The sequence below is a fragment of the Oryx dammah genome, unplaced genomic scaffold (assembly GCF_014754425.2).
Source record: "Oryx dammah isolate SB20612 unplaced genomic scaffold, SCBI_Odam_1.1 HiC_scaffold_25, whole genome shotgun sequence".
NCBI lineage: Eukaryota > Metazoa > Chordata > Mammalia > Artiodactyla > Bovidae > Oryx > Oryx dammah.
Window position 1 is genome coordinate 48,590,757 of NW_024070209.1, and position 26,561 is coordinate 48,617,317.

At 47.4% G+C, this 26,561-nt stretch overlaps 2 protein-coding genes across 3 annotated transcripts; one reads left to right on the plus strand and one right to left on the minus strand.

The window, feature by feature from the left end:
* The first annotated feature begins 200 nt into the window (after positions 1-200).
* GGCX (gamma-glutamyl carboxylase) lies at positions 201-13,776 on the plus strand. 2 transcript variants are annotated; one of them, XM_040224278.1, is made up of 15 exons: positions 201-322; positions 714-884; positions 2,178-2,336; positions 2,794-2,959; positions 5,315-5,393; positions 6,462-6,568; positions 7,888-8,051; positions 8,401-8,666; positions 8,813-8,944; positions 9,292-9,443; positions 9,875-10,044; positions 10,256-10,386; positions 10,880-11,027; positions 11,202-11,397; positions 11,819-13,776. In XM_040224278.1, the coding sequence occupies exons 1-15, from the start codon at positions 280-282 to the stop codon at positions 12,009-12,011; spliced, it is 2,277 nt and encodes a 758-aa protein (XP_040080212.1). In that variant the 5' UTR covers positions 201-279; the 3' UTR covers positions 12,012-13,776. The 2 variants fall into 2 exon arrangements, with proteins under 2 accessions (XP_040080212.1, XP_040080213.1); XM_040224279.1 differs by lacking the exon at positions 201-322 and adding an exon at positions 382-604.
* Positions 13,777-16,065: 2,289 nt separating this feature from the next.
* MAT2A (methionine adenosyltransferase 2A) lies at positions 16,066-22,670 on the minus strand. Its single transcript, XM_040224290.1, has 9 exons — positions 22,458-22,670; positions 20,266-20,343; positions 20,052-20,174; positions 19,667-19,779; positions 19,436-19,579; positions 19,036-19,254; positions 18,623-18,805; positions 18,340-18,473; positions 16,066-17,684 (listed from the first exon to the last, which is right to left on the minus strand). Exons 1-9 carry the CDS (start codon positions 22,546-22,548, stop codon positions 17,582-17,584), a joined length of 1,188 nt encoding a protein of 395 aa, XP_040080224.1. The 5' UTR covers positions 22,549-22,670; the 3' UTR covers positions 16,066-17,581.
* Between the last annotated feature and the right edge of the window lie 3,891 nt (positions 22,671-26,561).

Genomic DNA, 26,561 nt, shown 5'->3' on the forward strand with positions numbered 1-26,561 from the left:
CAGGTCCACGTACACCACTCCTCGGTCACCAGCGAAGGCGGGCTCTGACCACGCCCCCTCGCGACCTCGTTGCCCCGCCCCCAGGCCCCTAGTTCCGCCCCCTACCGCCAAGCAGGGAGTCCGGCGCGGCTGACTAGGGCCCTTCACGACAGTCTTGGCGCTTTCCGGCTGTCCTCGCGCGTGCTGATGTGTCGGGGAGGCGGGGCTTAGGGGAGCCGCCCCTTGCGACGCCCCCGGGCTCGGAGGTTGTTGCTGTGGCATATCTACCTCCCCGAGGCCATGGCGGTCTCTGCTCGGCCCGCGCGGGCCCCGCGGGGCCCAGGTAGGCTCAGAGCCCCGCCTTGTGGCGGATAGAGAAGGGCGCGACTTTCAGAGGGGTTGGGGAGGGACGCCCTGCGGATCCTGGGGAAGGGAGCCTCGGGTGGGAAGGGTCTTGTAGAGAGAGATTGCAGTCTTCTGTTTCGGGGTGGGTTGATGACATTCAGGATGCTTTGCGATTAGGGGGCTGCAGTCTGAGAAAGGTCCTGGGGCATTGGGGGATCCTGGAGGAGGGGCTGCACTGCAGGGATGTTTCGAGCAGTCAGAGATCAGTGGGAAAACCCAGGTAGGCAGAAGCCCTAGACGGAGATTTCTCTGATTTGAGAAGGAGTCTGTTTTAAAACATCTCCATTCCCATACGTGCACGTGCAACTCTCTCCATTTGTTGGTTGCAGACAAAGTAAAGAAAGACAAGGCTGCACAGACTTCAGGGCCCCGTCAGGGCAGCCGAATGGGGAAACTGTTGGGTTTTGAGTGGACAGATGTGTCCAGCTGGGAGAGGCTGGTGACCCTGCTGAATAGACCCACGGATCCTGCAAGCCTGGCAGTCTTCCGTTTTCTCTTCGGTAAGTCCAGTGTCTGGGAGGTGCCAGCGTGGTTGGGGGTGAAAGAATGACAATGGTCCCTTGTCCATTTCTTGGATACTTACTTGCTTAGTGGACTAATCTTCCTTTTTCTAAAAGTTGAAGTGACTAATATCCTGGAAGAACTCTTTGTAACCCAGTTTTGACTCCTCTGATTAGGGCTTGGAGATCAGAAGTGCTTTGATCCAAGGCTACAGGAAATACAGAGACAGAGGAACAGGAACCCATTTTATTTGTGGAATGAAGTTTTCCAGTAACTACGCTAAGGACTAGACTTCAGAGAAATGGCAGGGGTGACAAAGCAGCCATTTAGGCTGTGACTGCCTAATCCAGACCTTTCTAACTCATAGGCCACAGCATGTATGTTTGGAATGAGTTACAGACATGCCGAGATATTACTCTCCTTAACCCAGTGGTTCTCAACTGGAGACGATTTTGCTCTCCAGGGGACATTTGGCAATGTCTCTAGACATTTGTATTTGTCACAACTAGGTGTGGGGGGAGGGGAAGAAGTGGTTACTGGCATCTACACAGAAATCAGGGATGCTGCTGAATGACCTATGAACCACAGGGTAGACCTCCAGCAAATAATTAACCAGGCCAAACTGAATTGTCCTGGGATTGAGAAATCCTGCCTTAATTTGGAGCTGGCTTCCTGAACCTGAGTAGCCCTTCTGTTTACCCCAGTGTGCTGGCCAGATACTGCTGTGCCAGGAAGTAAAAGAGGTTGAGGGCGCATCACCCCAGAGCACTTTGTGTAGCCAATAGGACAGACCTTTACAAACATGACCATCAAAACCTGAATAGCTTCGATAGCACTTTGTACGCTTCTTTCATTTAGTCTTCTCTGAGACCTTGCAAAATATTATGAGCCCCTTCTCACAAATGGGGAATTGGCTCAGGGAGGTGCAGTGGCTGACATCCCACAACTGGCATAATGCCTAGCGCAGAGTAGGCACTCAACCAATTCCCAGGTGGCATGAGTGGTAAAGAACCTGCCTGTCAATGCAGGAGATGCAGGTTCGACCCCTGGGTCAGGAGATCCCCTGGAGGAGGAAATGGCAACCCACTCCAGTATTCTTGGCTGGAGAATCCCATGGACAGGGCTCCAGTCCATTGGATTAAAAAGAGTCAGACACGACTGAAGCGACTTAGCAAGCATGATTATTGTTGAATGACTTCTTTGTGGAGCTGGGTGTGCTCGACTGTATTCCAGTATGTTCCATGGTTGCCTTTGCTGAGGCCTATCGGCACCCTCCCCCTCTGCCTTCTCAGGGCTGATGATGGTGCTGGACATTCCCCAGGAGCGGGGTCTCAGTTCCCTAGACCGAAGATACCTGGATGGCCTGGAGGTGTGTCGCTTCCCCTTGCTGGACGCCCTGCAGCCACTGCCACTTGACTGGATGTATCTGGTCTACACCATCATGTTTCTGGGTGAGAGAAACTGCAGGAGAGATGGGAGTATTGACTGACCTACCTAAAACCCAGAAATCTGAAGCATGTTGGTAAATGACCAGGGTCTTGGGTTTCATTTTTATTTTTGGCTGTGCCACATGGTTTGCGAGATCTTAGTTCCCTGACTGGGGATCGGAACTTAGGCCCTTGGCATTGAAAACACTAAGTCCTAACTGCTGGGCTGCCAGGGAATTCTCTAGGTTTTCTTATTTCACTTCTTCTATAACTTATAATTTCATCCTGCTGACCTGTGTGTCTTCTGAACTGTGACCCCTTAACTCTTTTTAAAATATTGAAATAACATTTAGTTGAAATTTATTTTTATCTGACTATAAAACATCTGATGATTTTCTTAACCCCACCCATAGCCTGTCCCAGGGAAGCTGGGCCTGTGGTGACCCTTTGACCTTTTATTCCTCTCCCCTACCAATCCCAGGGGCACTGGGCATGATGCTGGGCCTGTGCTACCGGATAAGCTGTGTGTTATTCCTGCTGCCATACTGGTATGTGTTTCTCCTGGACAAGACGTCGTGGAACAACCATTCCTATCTGTATGGCTTGTTGGCCTTTCAGCTGACATTTGTGGATGCACACCACTACTGGTATGAGTCTAGGGGGAACGAGGGAGGGGTTGGCTGTATCAGGATGGTCACCAGAGGTAGGGACCCAGTAAGGTCCTAGCACTTGTCCCAGCAAGCATATCTTCAACCACGCTTTGCAGAGTAAACGTAACTTGTAAACAAGCAAAGGTGACTTGGATGGACTCTGGAGGGGCAAGGGTCAGTGAGGCGGGAGTTCTGAGGGTGACCACAAGCAGAATGGCTCCATTCCCACCCCTTCATCTTTCCCTGTCTCCCCAGGTGCCTTGATCTGTCCACTTCCTGTAATCCTCTTAGAAGAAGAGAAGACTAAAGCCAGACATAGCTGTTTTCAAATACTTCTAGGGTGGTCACGTGGAAGAGGGAGCAGAGTTTCTCTGTGAGGGACAGAATTAGAACCAAGAGTAGACATGGCTGTGGGGCAGAGGCGTGTCAGAAGGAGAGGGCCCACCAGGGCTGCTCAGCAGAGCTGTCCCTGGAGGAGGTAACCCTCCCCCACCTCTGGCTTATGTGACCGTCTTTCAGGGGAGGTGAAAAAGGGATTTGGAGACAGGGTGGCAGAACTGATGATCTTTAAGGAATCCTTCTATTACTAAGTGAAAAGCAAGTATGAGCTGTCAGTAACATGGGCATGGGAAGAAAAACTCAAACACTGGATTCGTTAGTGATTTATCAGTCATTAATAACATGTCAATCGTCAGTACACCTATGCAGATATCCCCTTTTTGTAAACCTTTACATTCATTCAGAGTGGCCAGCTCTCATCATAAAGAATTGAGAGGCAGTTGGGCTTTCCTGGAGGCTCAGATAGTAAAGAATCCGGCTGCAATGCAGGAGACCCAGGTTTGATCCTTGAAAAAGGGAATGGCTGGTATTCTTGCCTGGAGAATGCCATAGACAGAGAAACGTGATGGGCTACAGTCCATGGAGTCACAAAGAGTTGGACATGACTGAGTGACTAACACTCTTTGACAGAATACCCCAGAAAGTCTCATTTTTGTGATTTTTGCACAATTTGAAAAAATATCTCATTCACTGAAGGCTTTCCACATGCCAAGCACTATGCTAAACACTTTTGCTTCTTCCATGTTATAACCCCATGAGGTCCATAGTGCTGTTCCCATTTTATAAATGAAGAAGTTAAGGCTTAGAGAAATAAAGGATTTGTCTAAGGTCACCAAGCAGTTAAGAGGCATAAATGAGACTCCAGGTCTCCCTAGTGGCAGACTCCAGTGCTCTCGAGCACAAGTATAATAACCTGCCCCTTTCCTGGCTTCTCTGCTCATTCTGTGTCTTCTTGAAAACCTGCTTTGCTTCTGCCTCTCCAGAATACATCTAATCTTAGTAGCCTGGTTTTTTCAGTTCTCAGCCTAGGTAAACTGTTAACAGATATTCTCTGGCCCTAGATCCTAGCATCCAGGTCTGTGAAATGTCAATTTGTCTTGAAAACTGAAACTTTGCTTTAAATGCACTATGTATGTTTTCATACACCAGCTTTGCAAACATTCCCTGAAATTCCTTCTTTTTCAAATTTAGTCCTATTTTAGCACTGTAATCTTTTTTTTTTTTTTGCATATCAGGGATTCTTTTGGAGAAGGCAATAGCACCCCATTCCAGTATTCTTGCCTGGAAAATCCCATGGACAGAGGAGCCTGGTTGGCTGCAGTTCATGGGGTCGCTGAGGGTTGGACACGACTGAGCAACTTCACTTTCATGCATTGGAGAAGGAAATGGCAATCCACTCCAGTGTTCTTGCCTGGAGAATCCCAGGGACGGGGAGCCTGGGGGCCTGCTGTCTATGGGGTCGCACAGAGTCAGACACGAGTGAAGTGACTTAGCAGCAGTAGTAGTGATTCTTTATGCCCTTCTCCCATGCAGTGGATGGGGTGGCAGGTGGAGCAGGGGGAAGTACACCTTCCCTCATGCAGGTAACACAAGGTCAGTGTATACTGGTCTTACCGCCAACTGCCCTGTGGCCATGGGATGGGGAATGGAGGGTCTACAGCCCCTTTCTTCTGGGGCTAGCACTGTAGTCTTTTTCCTGGTTTGTTTTATGAGGAGAGACTAATTTGCTAACTAACAGATGTTAAACACTGAATATTTTGTTGTTGTTATAACTCACTAGTAGTTACAACTAGTAGTTTCTGTTATGACTTGAAATAATTGTTACAAGGTGCTCAAATAATTCGAAAGGGCCTCAGAGTAGCCCAGAGAACTGAGAAGATGTGGGAGACATCCTAGAGTAGAGAGATCATTATAGAGATATCCTGGAATAGAGAGATGATTGCATTTAAAAAGCAAGGTAGAAATGGGACTGGACTAAGAACCTGTCCTCCACCCTTCTCCCTCTCACTGCAGGTCTGTGGATGGCATGCTGAGGGCCCGGAAGCGGAACGCCCATGTGCCCCTTTGGAACTATGCTGTGTTGCGTGGCCAGGTACCAGATCGCAGGAGAGAGGGCTTGTTCTTCACAGCCATTGGCAGCATGGCCGCCCACTGTCAGACTTCACTCTGCTTGGCCTCCCTGAATCTTCTCCTCTTCCCTCCTCCTCTTTGAAACTCAACTGTTTAAAATTTTTTTTACTTATTTATCTTTGGCTATGCTGGGTATTTGTTGCTTCATACGAGTCTCTCTTTAGTTGTGGAGAGCAGGGGCTGCTCTTGAGTGCTCTGCCCCAGTTTTTCATTGTGGTGGCTTCTCTGATTGCAGAGCATGGGTTCTAGGCAAGAGAGCTTTGTGGGCTCTAAAGTGTGGGCTCACTAGTTGTGTGGTGCTGGGCTTAGTTGCCCCTCAGCATGTAGGATCTTCCTACATCAGGCATTGAAGCCATGTCCCTTGCATTGGTAGGTAGATTCTCATCTACTGGACCACCAAGGACATCCCTCTTTTTCCCTTTTTGCTGGAAAGCTGGGCTGGCTTCTCCCTGTTTTCTAATCTAATCTACTTCCCAATCTCTGGGGTCTCTCACCTTGTCATACAAAGAAAGAATAGAGCTTTATTCCCACTAGATTAAAATCCTCATGAGGAAAAAATAACCTCTGTGCTTCATGACTTTCCTTTTTCCTTCATGACTTTTCCTTCAAAAGTGAAAATAAAGTGACAGTGTTAGTTGCTCAGTCCGGTCTGACTCTTTGCAGCTGCATAGACTGTGATCTGCCAGGCTCCTCTGTCCATGGAATTCTCCAGGCAAGAATACTGGAGTGGGTTGCTGTTCCTTTCTCCAGGGGATCTTCCCAATTCAGAGATGGAACCCAGGTCTCCTGCATTGTAGTCAGACTCTTTACTATCTGAGCCACCAGGGAAGCCCGACTTTTCTGTCCTGACTTTGCCTAATACTGTGCGTGATATCTGTAGGATGTTAGGTAAGTGAACGTCTGAGACGAATCAATAGAGTAGGTCTCGTCTCTCAGGCCCTGGACTGAGGTCAGAACTGATTTGTGACTGTCTGTGGAGGATGAGGTGCTGACTTTGTTTGAATATTCGTTTTGCATATCGTGTTTGCAGATCTTCATCGTGTACTTCATTGCGGGCATAAAGAAGCTGGACGCAGACTGGGTGGAAGGCTACTCTATGGAATACCTGTCTCGGCACTGGCTCTTCAGCCCTTTCAAGTGAGCGGCAGGGCAGAGGCCTAGAGCGGCCAGGTGCAGGGTTGGGAGGCTCACTTCCTTCAGGTCTATGGTCCTAGCTGCTGCTCCCACTTTGCCTAAATTTGCTGCATGCTTCACTCTGTCCACTCATCTCCCTCTTCAGCAGAAGGCAGAGTTGATGATGTCAATAGATCTAGGCTTAGCTGCCCCTGGGAGACTTACAGCATGGGCTGGAATGAAGGGAAAAGAAGTAAAGGAAAGGTAAGTGCCAGCACTAGGTGACTTGCAGAGTGAGTCAGTGCCCCAGCAGTTGCTGTGGTGGGGCCTCTGTCCTTGGGTGGCTGCCCCAGCCTCTTGCCCAGATTCCTCAACTGGCATGCCAAGAAGATGGACAGTCAGCTCCCCTTCCCAAACAAGACTATTGTTAATAACTCTTTCCAAAGCAGATCTGCTTCTGTCTGACTTCTCTCTTCCTCCCATCTCTTCTTCCTTTTACCTTCCTTTTTTAATGTTACTTTTGGCTGCACTGGGTCTTTGTTGCTATAGACTTTCTCTAGTTGTGGCAAGTAGGGGCTACTGTCTAGCTGTGGTGTGTGGGCCTCTCATTACTGTGGCTGCTCTAGTTGCAGAGCACGGGTTCCAGGTGTGTGGGCTCAGTAGTTGCAGCCAGTGGGCTTAGTTCCTCCATGGCTGTGGTATCTTCCCAGACCAGGGATCGAACCCGTGTCCCCTGCATTGGCAGGCAGATTCTTAACCACTGGACCACCAGGGAACCCCCTTCTCGTCTTACTTTGTACTCTTCCCTCTGCCCTGACACCTCCCACTTCCAGAAGTTTGACATCATTATATCAGCCAAGCATTCCCCTTTTAAAGTTTCTCTTCTGGTATACCTCCAGGAAGAACCTGCCCTGCACAACACACACACTGCTCAGTCAAATTTTGCTCTGGGAGCTCTGCCCTTGCTTATTACTTAGGGCATGTTGAAAGAAATTGGACACCTGAAGTATATGAGATTCCCTGGTGGCTCAGATGGTAAAGAACCAGCCTGCAATGCAGGAGACCCAGGTTCAATACCTGGCTTGGAAAATCCCATGGACAGAGTAGCCTGGTGGGCTATAGTCCCTAAGGTTGTAAACAGTTGGACACGACTGAGTGACTAACACTCTTAACTAAGTAGGAATGAAAAGGGGTTGGAAAACCCTCCCAGAGGATGTCTTTGTGTGGAATTCTCTACCCACCTGCCGGGGTGGATCATGCAGCATGGAGAGGGTAGCAGAGGTGCCTTGACTGTGAGTATTCGGTGCGTGCTAGTGCCTGAGCTTTGACCCTGGTGTCTGTAGACTTGTGTTGTCCGAGGAAATGACGAGTCTGCTGGTGGTGCACTGGTGCGGACTGCTGCTCGACCTCTCAGCCGGTTTCCTGCTCTTCTTTGATGCCTCAAGACCCATCGGCTTCGTCTTCGTGTCCTACTTCCACTGCATGAATTCCCAGCTTTTCAGCATTGGTCAGTTCCTATAATCTGGTGGGAAATAGGAAGCCACAGGTGTGCAGGGGAGGGACGAACCAGTGGCCCGTGTGGCAGGGGGAGACGGTGACAGGAACAGGAGCTAAGCTGAGCCAGACATCATCTCTGAGAGATGGAAACAGATGGGAAGGTGGCCCAGGGCTTTTGGGCTCAGCTAGTATGTTTTGTAATAAGTTTCTGTGGGAAGTAATAGGCTCCATTGAGAATTTCTTTCATCATAAGTGAAATACCTGGGAGAGGCTGCCTAGGAGAAGGGGAGGTGTGGAGGCGATGAGCCACGTTTTCCAGCCCAACTCCTGAAGTGCTGGTTTCCTCCACGCTGTTCTAGGCATGTTCCCCTACGTCATGCTGGCCAGCAGCCCTCTCTTCTGCTCTCCTGAGTGGCCTCGGAAGCTGGTAGCTCACTGCCCGAAAAAGCTGCAAGAGCTGCTGCCCCTCAGGACTGCCCCTCAGCCCAGCACTTCCTGCATGTATAAGAGGAGCCGGGCCAGAGGCAGTCAGAAGCCAGGGCTGCGCCACCAGCTGAGCACTGCCTTCACCCTGCTCTACCTTCTGGAGCAGCTCTTCTTGCCCTATTCCCACTTTCTCACCCAGGTTCGTGCGGGCTGGGGGTCTGCTTAGATAATGGTAGAGGGGACCATGCTCAGGAGAGAAGCAGGCAGGTCTGGGGACCTCTCTGGGCAGAGGACGGCATTAGCGTGAGGAGCGTGGAGCTGATCCCCACTGCCCTGCCTCCTCAGGGGTACAACAACTGGACCAACGGGCTATATGGCTACTCTTGGGACATGATGGTGCACTCCCGCTCCCACCAGCACGTGAAGATCACCTACCGTGATGGCCGCACCGGCGAGCTGGGCTACCTCAACCCTGGGGTGAGATGCCACTAACTTCCTGGCCTTCAGAGGCCCCCTGGAGCTTTGGGGTCTGGTCTCTGTGGGTCCACTTTGCCCTTTCTCTGGAGCCAGGTGGAACCTTCTTTTGTGGGGGTTGAAATGGGGCAGTGTCATTCACGTCCCTCAATTGAGATGAGACTTAGAAAGGTGAGTACCACTAGCCCAGCGATGAAAAAAAATTCTTCCACAAAGTTTTTTGGTTCTCATTTGTTTTTTCTTCCCTGTCAAAACTGGCAGCAGGCAGGGATCTTTTTGTGCCTTCGGCATTGCATGACCTGTCTGGAAGCTCAATTACGAGGTGGGACTAATGTGGGGGTTTGGGGCAGGTATTTACACAGAGCCGGCGTTGGAAGGACCATGCAGACATGCTGAAGCAATATGCCACTTGCCTGAGCCGCCTGCTGCCCAAGTACAATGTCACTGAGCCCCAGATCTACTTTGATATTTGGGTCTCCATCAATGACCGCTTCCAGCAGAGGTGGGCAAGGGGAGCAGAGAAGGGGGAAAACGTGAAGTCCAGCCTTTTTTGGCCAAGATGACTAGCCTGTGCGCCTCAGTGTTGTCTTGCTTGCAAGGCTGTCTGCTGGTGCATGTCTCTGTTGACCTGGTTGTGGGCATAACTGATTGCATCCAGCAGAGGGCACCGTCATCCCGAAGAAAAGGGAACTCATTCTCTTAGAAGCTGTTAACTCTCCTCAGGCGGCCACTAACCCCCCATTTTCCCCAGTGCTCCAGAATCTCTTTCCCCTCTTCTGTTTCTCTGTCCCCAGCTGGCAGTAACATGCTGACATAGGCTGTTTCTTCTTTCCGGAAAACCCTGTTTGTTCTATCTGGGAACAGTGATGAACAAAACTGGAAATTCCAGTATGTAGGTGGCTATGGCCTTAGAACATGATTTCTTTCCCTAAGGATTTTTGACCCTCGTGTGGACATCGTGCAGGCTGCCTGGTCCCCATTCCAGCGTACACCTTGGCTGCAGCCACTGCTGATGGACCTATCTCCCTGGAGAACTAAACTACAGGAGATCAAGAGCAGCCTGGACAACCACACCGAAGTGGTCTTCATTGCAGATTTCCCTGGTAGGAAAGAAAGTACAAAGGCTTTGCTGTCTCCCTCCTGGTCTCCTAGGCCAGGGACAGTGTGTGATGGAGCCGGGAGAGTCTGCTCCTGGTGGGAGGCTGGTTTTTGAAACCCAAGGTGGAAGTGCTGGTGAAAGTGTGATTTCTCTGTTCTGACTGGGAGTGAGTTCACGCCACCTTGGGGTGGGATGGGAACTCTTGCCCCTGGCAGGGCTGCATCTGGAGAACTTCGTGAGCGAAGACCTGGGCAACACTAGCATCCAGCTGCTGCAGGGGGAGGTGACCGTGGAGCTGGTGGCAGAACAGAAGAACCAGACTCTTCAGGAGGGAGAAAAAATGCAGGTGTTTGGCTTGAATTAACAATGATAGAAAACTTTTGATGAGTATAGTTGATTTAGTATAAATGCAAAATCCTTTAACGTAACAGTAACGGAGTGGGAGGCTTCCTTAGTGGCTCAGTTGATAAAGAATCCACCTGCCAATTGCAGGAGATGCAGGTTCAATCCTTGGGTCAGGAAGATCCCCTGGAGAAGGAAGTGGCAACCTGCTCCAGCATTCTTGCCTGGAAAATCCCATGGACAGAGGAGCCTGGTGGGCTACAGTCCAGGGGGTCACGAAAGAGTTGGACACGACTTAGCAACTAAATAACAATGCAGTGGGGCTGAAAAAGCAAGGGCCCTGGGGGCTATAAAGAGCCTCATTCAGGATTCTAGAGGTCAGTTCCTTTGGATTCCAAAATACAAGAAAAAAGATGGAGGTGGGGAAGTGGAGGGAGGCCACAGGCTGGCTAGGGAAAGGCTAGAGGGTGAGAGGTCCATTTCTTCCCCCCTTTCAGTTGCCTGCTGGTGAGTACCATAAGGTGTACACGGTGTCGTCCAGTCCTTCCTGCTACATGTACATCTACGTCAACACTACAGAGGTTGCACTAGAGCAAGACCTGGCATATCTTCAAGAATTGAAGGAGAAGGTGGAGAATGGAAGTGGTGAGTATCTGAAGATTCGGGCTGAGAGAGCCCACTTGATAGGAAGTCGGGGTCATGATCGAGGATCTGCCCACTTAACAAATGAATTTGAAGCGTCTAGCTGGGGAAAGAGGAGTTCTAGAAGAGAGAATGCTCTTTTCTCAGTGATTCCTCTTTTTGCCCTCTTCCGGACAGAAACAGGGCCTCTGCCTCCAGAGCTGCAACCTCTGCTCGAAGGGGAAGTCAAAGGTGGCCCTGAGCCAACACCACTGGTCCAGACCTTCCTTAGACGCCAGCAAAGGCTCCAGGAGATTGAACGCCGGCGAAATGCCCCTTTCTATGAGCGATTTGTCCGCTTCTTGCTGCGAAAGCTCTTTATCTTTCGCCGCAGGTAAGCTTTACCCACTAGTACTTGTCTTTGTCATCAGATGTTTGCAGGCTGGGTCACTGTTCTCTGGTGAGAGTAACAGTAGGGACTCTTTCCCAGGAGAGGACAATCCAGTGCTAAACTTCTCCCTTTTTCCTCTCTCCTTGCTCCTCTCCCTGATTTATTGGGAGAGTAAATGGTATGTCTGATGGGCACTGTCTTGTTCTGACTCAGCTTATCTCCTGTGGGTTATTCCTACCCCACCCTGGAATCCTCAGACTGTGTGAAGAGTGGGATGCCCTTCCAGCTGGGATGGAGGTGTCTGGGGGGAGATTCTTGTCTGTGGGTGAGAGGCCAGATGACCAGGTGTCCTCTGAGGGCTTTGGCAGGATTGCCTGTGTTGAAATAGGAGTTTGGACAGCTGGCTTTTTCCCATCTTTTTCAGCTTTCTCATGACTTGTATCTCACTTCGAAATCTGGCATTAGGCCGCCCTTCCCTGGAGCAGCTGGCCCAAGAAGTGACTTATGCCAACTTGCGACCCTTTGAGCCAGCGGGAGAGCCGAGTCCTGTAAACACAGATTCTTCAAATCCTAACCCTCCTGAGCTGGATTCTCACCCTGTCCACTCAGAGTTCTGAGGGAGGCCAGATGTGGAGTATAGATGTGCAGCAGCCAGTCACAGGACCATTACAAAGGCAGTGGACATGTGAAAAAACTACTTCAGATTTTTTTTCCTCCATATCCATGGCTATAATAAATTCAGAGAGGATAGATTAGAGGGACCAAGGAAATAAAGCAAGGATAAGATTTATCAATTCCAAGGTTGAGGGGCTTGGGCAGTGGGGTTAAAAAACAATGTGAAAATGTCTTTCAAGGGGTAAGAATCAGGTTTAAAGTGACTTGCTCCTTGCCAAAAGAGAGTTAATGTTCCATGAAAATAACAGCTGCTGTTCTTAATTAAGTGCTTGCCATATACAGGCACTGTGTGAAGCCCTGTGCTAGCATTATTACACTTATTCCTTAAGAGCCATAAGCCCTATTTTTTGGTTGGGAAAGCTGAGGCTGAGGGGTAGTATAATTTGCTCAAAGACATATAACCTAATAAGGGATGGACTGACTGATGGTCTGAACCTCAAGTCTGTTTGGCTTAAGGTCCTGCACCCTGCCTCTTAAATTTTTCAGAATCACTGACAGTAATTCTGAAAAAACATAGCTTAAAACTTGTCTGATTATAAAGTGTGATTAGGATGGTGATCAGGTTTTAGATGCAGAGTAACTTTCTCTTCACTGCAATTTTGATTCTTTTTTGTTCCTATTATTTACACAGCCAGTTTTTCACTAGGGGTTATGAGCATAGAATAGCAGAAAGTTAAACTGATAACAGAATTTAGATGATTAATAGTGATATATATCTAAAAAATAAGCTTAGTATTTAGCATTATTCTAGTTTTCAATGAGCAGGAGGTGGTATAAAGTGAGATTTAACCAAATGTAATGAAATCGGGATGTTTACAGTCATGATGTATAAGATTTGGATGTTATTCAGGAAGATCCTCAATTCTGTGAAAATTCAAAGGCCTGGCACTGGGCTAGGAAGTGAGAATGCATAATTAACAGAAACAAACAAAAAATAGGCCGTTTGGGAACTCTGTGTGGAGGCAGAGACCAGCGGCAGCAGGCTGCCAGTCCCAGTTACTTTGATAAAGGATTGCATTTGTTTTCAGTCTTCTTTTCCCATGCTCCACTCCATACAATCTCAGGGTTCTTTCCTAGGTGGCTGCTTTTCACCATATACACTTGGGTTGATTATGTCCACTCCATGGTTTCCAAGGATGCCACTGCTTAGATTTCTTTCCTGTGCTCTAGAACTGTTTATCTAGCTCCACCTGGCTATCCCAGAGTTTTTAACTGTCATAAACAGAAGATGCCGTTCATCCACAACTGCTTATTACCGAATGGCAGCTGTTTTTTTTTGATTCTTCCATTTTCCTTCCATTTCTTAAGATTTCAAGGCCCATCAGTTCTACCTCTTACTTTTTGGACCTGTTGAATTCATCTCTCCTACCTCTGTCCTTTCAGCCTTTATCCTGGAATCCAGTTAGAGACAGATCAGAGCAGGGCTGCCAGGGAGTTGTGCAGGTTGGGCCTAAGTGCACTCAACTGACCCAAGTGGAGCCTGGCAGTAAGTCCTGTGATGCACACGAGGCATTTTGTGGGTTAGAGATAGCTGTGGCACAGGGCACTTTGCTGAGAACCATGCGTGGGAAACACTGGTTTTCAGTGCTTTTGCAGATCCTCTCAGTGACACGATATACCTTGGCACTGTGTCCTTTCCCATAACTGCTGCCCCACCCGCCTTTTTACTTGGTGAAAATAATAAAAGTAGTTCTTCATTTTGGAAGGGAACTCTTACGGAAGTATTTTTCTTGTTACAGGCAAGGATGTTACTTTCCCCCAACTGTTAGTGTACTACCTGTCTCATTTTCCAAGTGACAATGCTGTGGGTACCTAATACTGTTAAGAAAAGCTGTTCGCTGGAGGAAATCTGGGTTCTCCAGGTTTCAGTATTCAGACTCTGGTAATCAGTTTGTTTAGCCAGAAGGCTTTGCTTCCTACCATAGGCCAGCATTTAAGTCTTTTGTCCCTGACCAGTGTCATCCCCGGAGAAGGCAGTGGCACCCCACTCCAGTGCTCTTGCCTGGAAAATCCCATGAGTGGAGGAGCCTGGTAGGCTGCAGTCCATGGGGTCGCGAGAGTTGGACACGACTGAGCGACTTCCCCTTTTTTCCCTTTCATGCACTGGAAAAGGAAATGGCATCCCACTCCAGTGTTCTTGCCTGGAGAATCCCAGGGACAGGGGAGCCTGGTGGGCTGCCGTCTATGAGGACGCAGAGTCAGACACAACTGAAGTGACTTAGCAGCAGCAGTGTCATCCCTCTTGAAACTGTAGTAAAGTATGATTTTCAACTTAAACACGACGTTTCACATTCCCTTTCATTCGCACTTTATGCTTTTGATTCTCAAGCTGTAACCCTCAGTTTCATGCCTTTGCACCTACTAGCCTCCCTGGGCTTGTTAATCCCCAACTTCTACCGCGGGTCTAGGCAGAGGACAAGCCACCTTTGTCACTCTCATCTGCAAGCTCCTTGACAACAGGTGTCATCCTAGCAAATGCTGAACCAAACCTCAAGGCCGTTATTTCTCTGGTGCTGTTTCACCAGCCTACAGATGCTTCATCCTCACCGTCATTATTTGACCATGGTTCACTGCAGATGGTGATTGCAGCCATGAAATTAAAAGACGCTTATTCCTTAGAAGGAAAGTTATGACCCACCTAGATAGCATATTCAAAAGCAGAGACTTTGCCAACAAAGGTCCGTCTAGTCAAGGCTGTTTTTCCAGTAGTCATACATTGATGTGAGTTGGACTGTGAAGAAAGCTGAGCACCGAAGAATTGATGCTTCCAACTGTGGTGTTGAAGACTCTTGAGTCCCAACCAGTCCATTCTACAGGGGATAAGTCCTGGGTGTTGGAAAGAATGATGCTAAAGCTGAAACTCCAGTACTTCGGCCACCTCACGCAGAGTTGACTCATTGCGAGACTCTGACGCTAGAAGGGATTGGGGGCAGAAGGGGACGACAGAGGCTGAGATGGCTGGATGGAATCACCGACTTGATAAGACTTGAGTGAACTCCAGGAGTTGGTGACAGACAGGGAGGCCTGGCGTGCTGCGATTCATGGGGTCACAGTCAGACATGACTGAGCAACTGAACTGAGATAGCAGGGTCTTGGCCATCTAAAAGCTTTTTGGTATTCTGGAGCTTTTCAATGTCATGAAAAGTTAAGTTCTCAAGTTTCACAGCAGGTGGAGAGTTCACACTCCCCTAAGATTTAACCTTGCCTTTCCTCCCAAACCTGTTTCTAAACTTTTAACTCTCCAGACAGATATAAGCAGGCATTGCTTGGGCCTCATTTGCAAGAGTAAAACATTTCAACCATTTGATTTCGTATTTGCTGGTGTAAACATGGGCTATGTAGCTCAAGAAAGGATGGTTCAAGAGCTGGTTGATAACTGCCACAAATTCAGAATACACATCCTCATTGCGGTTTTGGTTAAACTTTATCCATTGTATGATGGATCCTCACTGTTCCCTCACTACTGTTTAAAAACTTCAAACTGCAGTACATAACTTGTAGCCTTTAAACCCCTTTATACAGAAGGGGAATTTAAGGCATTTGTTTTTACATTTCCAAAATGATGAAAATTGGTTTAAAATTTAAAACACCACTCTTCTCACAATACTCATTTTAGTGGTTTTTATGCCTTTAAAGCACTGCTGATAGTGCAGAAATAGCTGTTGTAATAAGACGTGAATTTTGCCCACCATGTTGGCCAAAAAGGAGTGCTGGACAAACCTTCAACTTTCATAAACCATTATCCCTGACACCAAGAAGAACCTTTTAGAGGCCTATAGTTAAGGTTGAAGTGATTTCCCTAAACCATGGGTGGGATTACAATTACTCAGGGTTAAAATATGTTTAATTCATACTCATACTGAAACACAAGAATAATGGAGGGAGGAGTTCCCTGGTGGCCAAGATTCAATGCTTTCACTGCAGAGGTCCACATTCAATCCCTGGCTGGGAAACCATCCCACATACCGCCAGAATGCAAATAATAATGCACACAGGTAAGGTAGAACCTAGCATTTTATTTAGATCTTCATTAAACTGTTGGAATTGAGAACCAGACATACGTAATAAACCTCCGAAAATAGATCCTGAAAGGCACTTTCTGCTTAGGGCAAGCAGTCATGGAATAAGCATGTAAACAAGCTGGCTTCTCTGTACCACACCAGCCAAGTCAGCTTTCTCCATGGCCAGCTGCACCAGCTCTGCCCTCCCTTCTGTTAACACCAGCCAGAACCCCTGTAGGTCTAACCCAAGGTTTTTCTGTAGGACACCTTGGCCTACCTGGGAATGCTGGAAACATGTTAAAGGAATCATGGTGTTGAGGAAAAAAAAAATCTTTTAAAAGCTGCCATCTGAGGTGATGGCTTCTCTGTACTTACGCCATACCCCAGAATACAATAAATAAGCAATTAGAAAATGTTCAAGTATGAAGGGATTTCCTCCTCCCCGCCAAAAGCACTGCTCTCTGAAGGAAGCTGGTTTCTCTGTAGCTACACCAGCTGTCCAGAAAGCTCATTGGACCTGGTTTTGAAAATAAAACAAAGTTAAAACCCTGGGAGGAGTTCTTGTGCAGTGTGGAGTACTCAGTCTTTCTTATAAAGAAAAAAAAAAAGTTATCTGGTACCAAAGTGTGCAACCTACAGACCCTCAGGTACTGCCCTGTGACTTCTCTGTATGACATCACAAGGGTGCCAAGTGCCTGTTTTTCTAGAGCTAGGAATTGGGTGGTTTGGCTAGTGCTGAAACCATGCATAGGATTGGTTTACTAAATAAAAACCTTATTACGTACGTCCTCCAAAAGACAGCTGAAAGTGGAGAGATTCTGATTTGGTGCTGTTTAAGAGATGGCGATTAAGAGCATAAGCACCAGGGAGATGGTTTAATGGTAACTGCCTTTTTTTTCTTATGTCAGGCTAGAGCTCCAACTGGAACTTGCGTTACATGCAAGGATGATTTGGATAGGGAACACTCCCTGACAAAGAGCTACATAATTAGAAGTGGATCAAGTTATAGGGAGGATAAAGGGGAAGGCTTCACATTCATAATAGAGCTCAAGACATTACAAATTCATGCTGACAGGGCTGTGGCATTGCCAGACAAGAAGCTATAATGGAACTACAAGTACTTTACGTGCACATTACAAGGACATTTTCAGCATTTGGTGGGAAAGTCAATGCAATTAGGATTTTAGAAGGTTGGGTGATAGGGCACAAAGGTTCAATTTCAAAGCATTATTTACTACAATGCTGTTGATTTGTTTCTAGGCAGTTACACGGATCACCTATGCTCACTAAATTCATTATAATGGTGAACAAAACACCTAGGGACAGAATAGCAAGCCCAACTTACAGTCCCCCACACAAGCTAAATTCATGTCATTGACTATAGAGTGACTGCAACTGATCAGGAGCTGAAAGAGGACAGGAAAATTTAGGAAGAAGGGCCCTTTCCCGCAGAGCTTGAAGGCTTCTCTGTAGCCTACGCCAACAAGTCTGGGGAAAAAAGGCTAACACTTTCAATATTTAAGCTTTTTGGGCACTTCCCATGGGAAGCTGTCCCTACCAAAGTGGCCATAGGCTGCAGTCCTCTGATAAATTGGCTTCTTCAGATCCAGATCCCTGGAATATACAAGTCCGTAACTTAATATGTAGCATTCAATTAAAGTAAAGCAAAACAATCAGCAAGACTCATTTTCAAGACTTCTGGCAAATGAGTTCAGTTCTCTGGGGTATGCTAGGAAAGAAGTTTGTGGCAAAAGTGTTTGTTACTTCCCTGGTGTCCAAAACTCCTTGCACAGTCCTTATCAGTAACTATAGTTCTCGTTTTTCCGTCCCTGGCTCAACAAATATGAAAACTTGTCATTATTTGGAGAAATTTCAAGTGTCAAAAGCTCATCTAAAGTCATGGAATACTTACCAAGGTCCCATGCCCACACCCTACCATGGTTATTTTCTTTACAACAGCCATGTACATCCCATTTATCTGTACTAAAAATTCTTTTAAGTAAACATCCCTCAGGTAACAGGAACACAAGTCTGTATCAAATGTGGAGAACCTTTCTAGGGTGGTTAGTCTAAGCCATGGAGCACTAGAATTTTAGATTCTTCCTAATTAAAGCCTCTACTGAAGGCAATGTTCTAAGATTATATCAACACGTTTCCCCACTTGAGTCTTCCTTCACACCTTCACCTTCTGAGATTTGAATATATCAAGTTTATATACACACCCACACCCTCAATGTTTTTCACTAGCAATAGGCTTTACCATCTTTACCTGACAATGACCCCAGGGCGGAGGTCAAAATTCTTCTTCACAATCTCTAATAGCTCTCTCTCACTCTTCTGAGAGGTGCCATAATGGAAAATGGAGATAGACAATGGATGAGATACTCCAATAGCATAAGAGACCTAAAAGAATTTAAATATCATTAAGAGTCAGTGAGCAAAAGACTCACACACTGTAACAGACTGGTATTAAAAAAAGACAAGTAGTTAACTGCTAAACATCCTCCCACCTACACACATTTTAGTGAACCCAGTAATAGAAAAGTATATACCTGAACAAGAACCCTTCTGCACAGACCTCCTTTAACAAGGGATTTTGCCACCCAACGAGCAGCATAAGCAGCTGAACGGTCCACCTTGGTATAATCCTTTCCTGAAAAGGCACCTCCTCCATGAGCTCCCCAACCACCGTAAGTGTCCACAATGATTTTCCGGCCAGTCAAACCAGCATCACCCTGAAATTACAGAATTTAAGTTACTTTATGCCCAATCCTTTCCAGTGGTTCTAGATCAGGCCTGCCTGTTAAATGCTTATTCAGTATCACTTGGCAAACATCCTCAGAAGATTCACACGAAGGCTTCAAAAAACCTAGGAAAAAGGTGGAAAGTAGCCAGGTTTTTCCAAGTAACCATGACAGATCAAAAAAAAAACCAGGCAAATTAAACTGAAATTGTAAGGCCTTACCTGAGGCCCACCAATAACAAATCTGCCACTTGGCTGCAGATGATAGATTGTGTCCTCATCAAGGTACTTTGCAGGTACAACAGCTTTGATGACTTTCTCCTTTAGGGCATCTCTCATCTCATCAAGACAAACTTCTTCATCATGCTGAACAGATATAACAATTGTGTGGACTCTGATGGGAAGCACAGCACCTCGATCCTGCATATACTGCACAGTCACCTTGAAAGCCAAACATCACAACATCAGTCTACTAAACAATAGCTTTGTCCTTGGTTCCCTACCCTACACTACAATACAGTACAGAAAATAAATGCTATTCTTCTCTTAGCTTTAAGAGAACAACCTTACTGATGTCCTGTGCCAGTGTAACGGGTGTAGGTTTACGATGTTCATCACTTACTTGAGTTTTAGAATCTGGGCGTAACCAAGGCAAAGTGCCATTCCGGCGTAGTTCAGCCAGTTTGGCATTGAGCTTGTGTGCTAAGACAATGGTTAAAGGCATACATTCCTCAGTTTCATCAGTGGCATAACCAAACATCAAACCCTATAAAAGGAAAAGTCACCAATGCAATCAATCCAAGCTTCAAAATTTGTTAGAAGAAGAGATGCAAACAGATGTCTACCAAGATACCTGGTCTCCTGCACCAATGTCTTCCTCGTTTCGGTCAAGATGAACACCTTGAGCAATATCTGGTGACTGTTGCTCCAAGGCCACTAGCACATTACACGTCTTGTAGTCAAACCCTATAAACAAAACAATGTGTGTTTTTTTTAAGGGCCGTAGCAATATTTTAAAATTTAAAACAATTATCTGGAATTCTAAATGCTGCTAAAGACGTAAAAATATACCTAAATGTAGTACTTTCAGAGAAAAGCATAGGGCCAGAACAAAAGGACAGTAAAAGTATACGGGTGGAATTAAATATTCCCGGGAACACTCTAGGAAACAGAGCTAAAGAGGACTGAAGGAAATATCTGGGAAAATGAGGTTAGAAAGTCAACTCATTAAAACATACCTTTGGAAGAATCGTCATATCCAATGTGTTTAATGGTTTCACGAACCACTTTCTGGTAGTCAACAGCAGCTCTGGACGTAATTTCCCCAGCAAGAAGGATCATTCCAGTCTTAGCAACAGTTTCTAATAAAAGAAATGTTCACACTCAAATATCACTTTATAAAGTTAATTTTCATGCTATCTTTTCGTCAGGTGAGAAGTGTTCGGAACCTACCACAAGCCACTTTGGCATCAGGGTCCTGCTGAAGGTGGGCATCAAGAACAGCATCACTGATCTGGTCACAGATCTTATCTGGAGGGGGAAAAAAATTTATGGCTCAATTTCTTTAATTTACTACTAATATAAGTATGTCATGCCTCACTCCCTATAACTACAGCTGTTAAGATCTCTGTGAATGCTTTCTTCTAAAATTGCGGCAGGGATTCCCTCCATGCAGTGGTTAGGACTCACTCCACTATTCCACAGGAGGGGGCAAGGGCTCTATCCCACATGCCACTTGGCACAGCACCCCACCCCCTACAAATTGTGGCAAAACCTATATAACATAAAAATTTATCAATTTAACCATTTTCAACAGCATATCTAACTGCCATCTAAGTAAAGCATTCCTTCTGCAGAAACCATTTTCCTGAAGAATGCTGGATAGTGATACATGTTTCCAAACTGACACCTTGGTTTTTTAATGTAGCTGTACAAGATCACCAATTCAGGTAAGCCAGCAGAACACCTAGCATGTTTAACACATTTAAGCTCATTGTGATATATGCACTTTGCACCTTTTTACAAGGACATCAGTCCCATCTTTGCACTATTTCAAACATTTTGAAAAACTAAAGTTCCCAGGCTAAACCAATTTTCATTGTTAAATAGAACAGCCACATAACGGAGATTCAAATGAAAGTAGAAAGAAAAAGTGGCTTTCTTCAACCAAAAGCAAAACAAGGAACATTCACCTTTACCCTATTAATTTTCAAAGACAATAATATTTTATCCCCCAAGTTTACAATTCTCATTATAAATTTAACGCAAAGTGTGGTCTGTTTATCAATTTCTCCATGATCCTCTAAGGAACACCAATTAGGAAAGGTGAGAGAAAATGTCACTTAAAGAGTTAAATGATGAAAGCAAGGACACTTCAGGAACAAAGGGGATAACAATTTGATTATCGGCATCAATTTGATTTTTTGTTGAGTAATCCAGGATCAAGAGCTGAATAGGCTGGAAAATACCCAAATGTATTGTGAATCCTTGATATTCCCCTCATCTATACAGCTCCCTAAATGTTACTTTCCTAAATTTTCTTTAACCATCCAAAAAAATCTTAAGTAAAACGTGTACCGCACTCATGCCATAGGCCAAAACAATCTAAACATTTCCAAACGCCTGCGGCATGTTCCCAACACTGGGAGAATACAAAACCACCACACCACATCCGACCGTCACTCACTAGGGCCTCAGTAGACCACTAGGTTGCTCGTGGTGTTTCACCATCGGCACAGTAGGCTTTATGGAGAGAAATGGCTCCTTAAGCCATCAGACGACATCTGTCATTGTGGTCATCCTAAGAAAGGTCTGGATCAAACTAGTAAAATAGTGATCTTCACCATACGAGGTTTTCAGGTTGCGACCGAAAGTTCCTTGGTATTGCTTCACTCCTTCGAGTGTAAATTGATCCCCGTAATGGCGGACGGCTGGACAAAGCCCGTAGGACGTGTGGAGTAAAACCCTGGTTAACGGTCAGCCCCATAGCAATGGCGCCTCGCACTCAATTCATGCTTCCTGTCCTTTTCACGCGCGATCCAAATAAGGCAGGGCTCCTCAGACAAGCGCTATATTTAGTTGGAGGCTGTCACCTTGACGCCAGACCATATACCGGCTAAGGGCATGTCTTATCCTTCACCGTAGCCAAGGAATTAATGGGGAGCGCGGACGCCCCGAGGCCCAGGCCGCGCTCTGCAAACCGGCCGGCTCCCTCGCCCAGAAGCCACATGCGGCAGACACGTGGTTGCGGCTGCAATGCGGGGCGCGCGCTCCCGCGGGCCGGACGCGAGCACGCGGGGCGGGTCGCCCACTGGAGGTGGCTCGGCGCGCAGAGCGGAGAGAAGGAAATAGTGCCCTCCTCGGCAGGAGCACGAGCGGCCGCGGCCCCCACCCTTCTCGTTTTCTGGAATCTTCCGCATGCCGGGGCGCGCGGCCGGATGGGAAGAGGAGAAGAGAAGCGGGGGAGGGAGCGGCGGCCACGCGCTCGGCACCGGCGGCGCCACGAGGAAGGCGTCCGGCCGCCGCTCTTCCCACCACCAGCCGGGAGAGAGTCACTGGCATGGACACCGCAGCTAGCGGGTCCTACCAGCCAGGCCCGATCCCGCGCCCCGCTCCTCGCTTCGCTCCAAGGCCCGTCACCTCACCTGGGTGGCCTTCCCCCACGGACTCGGAGGTAAAGAGGAACGTGCCCTCCTCGATGAATGCGTCGTGGAAGCCGTTGATCTGCCCGTTCATTGTGGTGGTGGTAAGTGAAGGTGGAGTAGAGGAGACAAGGGAGCGGCAAGGCGACTGCGAAGTGCGCGAGCAAAAGACCGCGGTCTACTTAGCTCAGGCGGGCGGCGCGGAGCAAATGAGGCGGCGGGCGGCGAGGCCCACTATTTATACACGGGGTCCGCGCGCGCCCGAGCCGAGCCCCGCCCCTCGGCGCCCGGCGCCAATGCGCCACTCGCGCGGGGACGCGGGAAGAGGGAAGGGGCGGTGCGCAGAGAGGAGCTCGGGCTGAACCACTGTCCCTGGCAGGGGGAGGGAGCGGGGGTAACGCGCCCCTCCTGCGAATATTCGCCATCTTAAGCACTAATAACAAGGGGTGAGGGGAAAGACAAGAATACAGGGTCACCGTACCCTTCCGTGAGCCACGGGGGAGGAAGACAGACAAGGGCTTTATGGGCCTGCTCCCCTGTGCTGTGACATGGCACCTCCCTCCCGACCGTTGGCCCGGCTGTCTGGCCGCAAGGTCGCGTCCCCCAGCGGTGGTCTAGGGAATCGACGGGGTTTTTGTCTTCTGGAGCTCCCCGAGGGTCTTTCCGGCTGCCCTGACTGGGGATACCCGGGTGACGGGGAGCCCGGTGGCCCACAGCCACGTGAAAGTGGCCATCTTGGCCGGTCAGCGTACGAGCCTTCGCGCAGCCTTGTGCCTCCCCTCCCTGCGCGCTGCCGGCGGCTGGCGGTCCTGCGGGGGGCCGTCCAGTTGCTAGCAATGTCTTAGTTAATGGTTGTGATGAAAATGGCCGAAAAACGGAATAACGAGAGTTCTGGCATCAATTTCAACGACTGCCGCCCCCCGCACTAGAGTTTCGGAGAAAGGCCTTACCCTTTGCAGACCCTATGGCAGAGGCTGCGCTCGGCCTCTTGGGCTCCAGCCTGTCCTCTGAGGAAGGCTGCTCACGAGGCTGACCTTGCACTTGCTGACTTTAATGTCTTGGAGGGGACAAAAAGAGTCGATGTTTAGAGGGTCGTTTCAGTTTTCTGTGCAAGAGACTGCTGAATATCGGTGTGTGGGGGAGGGGGGTGGGGGCGGAGGGAGTCTATTTCGCCCTTGTATGTGATTCAGCAGATCAAGGTGAAACGAATGGTCTGTTTCCTGAAGCTTTCACTTTATATAATGTCCACCTGCGTTTGTGCCAATTTTGCCCATTAAAGGAATTCTAGGGAAAGAAAAAAGAACAAAACCAAACTTGAGCCAGCGAGGGGCAGGGAGTCGGGGACCGGCTTCATGGCTCCCGTTTGGAAAGACCCACAAGTGGCGGGTGGGCCCGTGTCACTTCCTCCCGCCCTTGGGGCGGCGGACACGGTGCAGGGCCGGGAGAAGGCCGAGGATGGGGGCGGGCGCCCCCCCGGGGCCATGGCTGCTGCTGTTGCGGTGGCCCCGAGCGCGTGAACATTGGGTTTAATGATGTTATTAGAAAACCACTTGCTTCTAGGATAGAATGCTCGTTACCCTTGGGGGATGAATAAGACCCCTTGCAGCAGCTCCAGCTGCTTACAGCTCAGAGAATTAGGGAAATTCGGAAGAACAATCCTCTTCGGTTTGCGAGAGGCAAGGGGGGGCGGGGGGTTTGCTGTTTGGAAAACAATGGAAGCACTAGGGATTCTGACAAAGAAAAAAAGGCTCATCTTTAGACTTTGTGACCACATCCATGTTCCCTCAGAGCAGGGAACAAGAAAAGGCTAAATCACAAAAGAGGCAATATATATGCTGTTTTATTGGTTTATATTTTTCAGACTACGTGGAAAAATAAACTGTAAGACTTTCATAATTTATTGTTTGTTTTAGAGTATTTCACGTTTTTGTTTTTTTAAAGCAGAATTCCAGTTAGCTTACAATGTGTAATAAAATTTCCAACAGAAACAAGTTGCCTGTGTAGGCTGGTCAGTGCATGATCTTCCAACAGAAGAATCTATAGGGGAATCCAGAATATAATTAGAAAGTTATTTGATTAATATGGAGTCAGAACAAGGGGATTAAATTCAGTGATTAGGCCATTAAGCCTTTATATACCCCTATGCTACCAACTCCACAGTGAAACTATTCCTTCCAAGGAGATTAGAATCAGCTGTTCATACTTCCTTACCTCCTTGTTCTTGTTCTTAGCATCTGTACTTTAATGGTTAGGAGAAGGGGTTTTGGAGTCAAGCCTCTGCCACTTATTAACAGTGTTGAGCAAACAACTTACCTTCTCTGTACTATAGAGTATAGAGTATACTCTATACTCTGTAAAATTGGGATAATAATTGTACTATCATAGAATTGCATCAAGGATTAAACAAAATCATGCAAGTAAAGTCTTTAGCACAGCAGTAAAGAAAAAAATAACCCTTCAGTGGCTTCCAATTGTTGTGTGAGGATAAAGACCCAAATCCCTACCTACCCCTTCAGGCCTCAGTATGATTTAGCTGCTATTTCTTTAACCTCATTTGTGCCCCTTTCTCCTCTCTGTCTCCTGCTTTGAATTTCTTTGAACTGTTAACAGTTAAATTTCTTAATTGATTACGCTCAGAACAAAGCAGAGCACATTTTCACTGATTTATATTTTTCACACGGTCCTTTCTTCTCACAAATATTTATGAGCATTTCTGTCCAGCGGACCCAGGATTGGTGCTATGACAGTCCTGGTCTCTGCCCACCCAGAGTTCTATATGAGGGGAGATGTCTGGCTGATTATTCCCCATCATTCCCATCTCAGCTCAGCTGCTGTTTCCTGGATGTAGCCTTCAGCTGCCTCTTTCTGGATGAAATGTTCACCTACATGGATTTCTCACAGGGTCCTGTGTTTTCCTACATGGCACTCAGTGCTCTTTGAAATTACAGAGCTGGGGATTATTTGATGAATGTCTCAACTCCCAGTTAGATTTGTAAGCCCCATGACAATAAGAAGGTGGTCAGTTTTGCTCAGGCTTTATCACTGATAGTCTGACTTACAGAAGGTGTTTAAGAATGTATATGTGAGGAGAAGTGGAGAGAGGGAGAAAGAGAAAGAGATGACAGGATAAACATAAGGAATGGCACAAAGAGATGGGGAAATAAAAAACCCAGGGATCATGTAAAATCAATGAAAAGAGCTGCTGCTTTCTCTTAGTCACCAGAATTGTAATTAATAACACTGAAAGCTCTTTCTGACAGGGGGGCTCATTGCCATCCTGTTCTGAGAGGAGTGAAATTTCTGATTCTGTACATTAGTGGACTTGCTGGGCGGCTCAGTGGTGAAGAATCTGGCTGCAATGCAGGAGCCGCAGGAGACACGGGTTCAATCCCTAGGTTGGGTCAATCCTGTGGCAGAGAAATTAGCAACGCACTCCAGTACTCTTGCCTGGGAAATCCCATGGACAGAGGAGCCCGGCAGGCTACAGTCTATGGTGTCCCAAAGAGCTGGATGCCACTGAGCATGCATGTAGGCATGCATACGATAGTGTTCCAAGGCTAAAATAAACTAGAAGGAGTCGCTGGTTTATTTCATATTCAACGTGAATGAGATTTGTTGAATGCGAAATGTAAAGCACATAGAAAAATTTAATCACCTAAAGGCTCCAGATCTCAACCTCAAGAACATTAATGTAGCAGGAGTTCACGAAAGAGGCAAAACCAGTGGGTGGACAACCTAGACAGCAGATATAATGACTCCAGGTCTTATATATCTGCCAGTGAAGGAAAGAGTACCAGTAAAGAAGAGAAAGTATTTGCAGTGCAAGAAGCTGTTGATTTGGCAGGAAAAGAAAGGGAGATGACACTGTGTGCATCAAGAAGCAGTAGCGAAGGTGCGATGTTGAGAAGAGAGCTCCAGACTACCTTCTATGTGATAACAGGCAAAGAAGAAGGAAATCTAGGCCAGCTATCTCCCAAATGGTGCCGGTTCTTTAGGACCAAAATTCAGACATGGACTCAGAAGCAAACTAACTCTGCTCTGCTCATGTGCTCAGTTGCATCAAATTCTTTGAGACTCCGTGGACTGCAGCCTGCCAGGCTCCTCTGT

Coding starts and splice junctions, on each gene's coding strand:
- GGCX (XM_040224278.1), top strand. CDS start 280: ATGGCGGTCTCTGCTCGGCCCGCGCGGGCCCCGCGGGGCCCAG. Junction 10,045..10,255: donor CTTCATTGCAGATTTCCCTG/GTAGGAAAGAAA, acceptor TGCCCCTGGCAG/GGCTGCATCTGGAGAACTTC. Junction 11,398..11,818: donor CTCTTTATCTTTCGCCGCAG/GTAAGCTTTACC, acceptor CATCTTTTTCAG/CTTTCTCATGACTTGTATCT.
- MAT2A (XM_040224290.1), bottom strand. CDS start 22,548: ATGAACGGGCAGATCAACGGCTTCCACGACGCATTCATCGAGGAGGGC. Junction 19,780..20,051: donor ATATGACGATTCTTCCAAAG/GTATGTTTTAAT, acceptor TTTTGTTTATAG/GGTTTGACTACAAGACGTGT. Junction 17,685..18,339: donor CGCCCTGGGGTCATTGTCAG/GTAAAGATGGTA, acceptor TGTATATTCCAG/GGATCTGGATCTGAAGAAGC.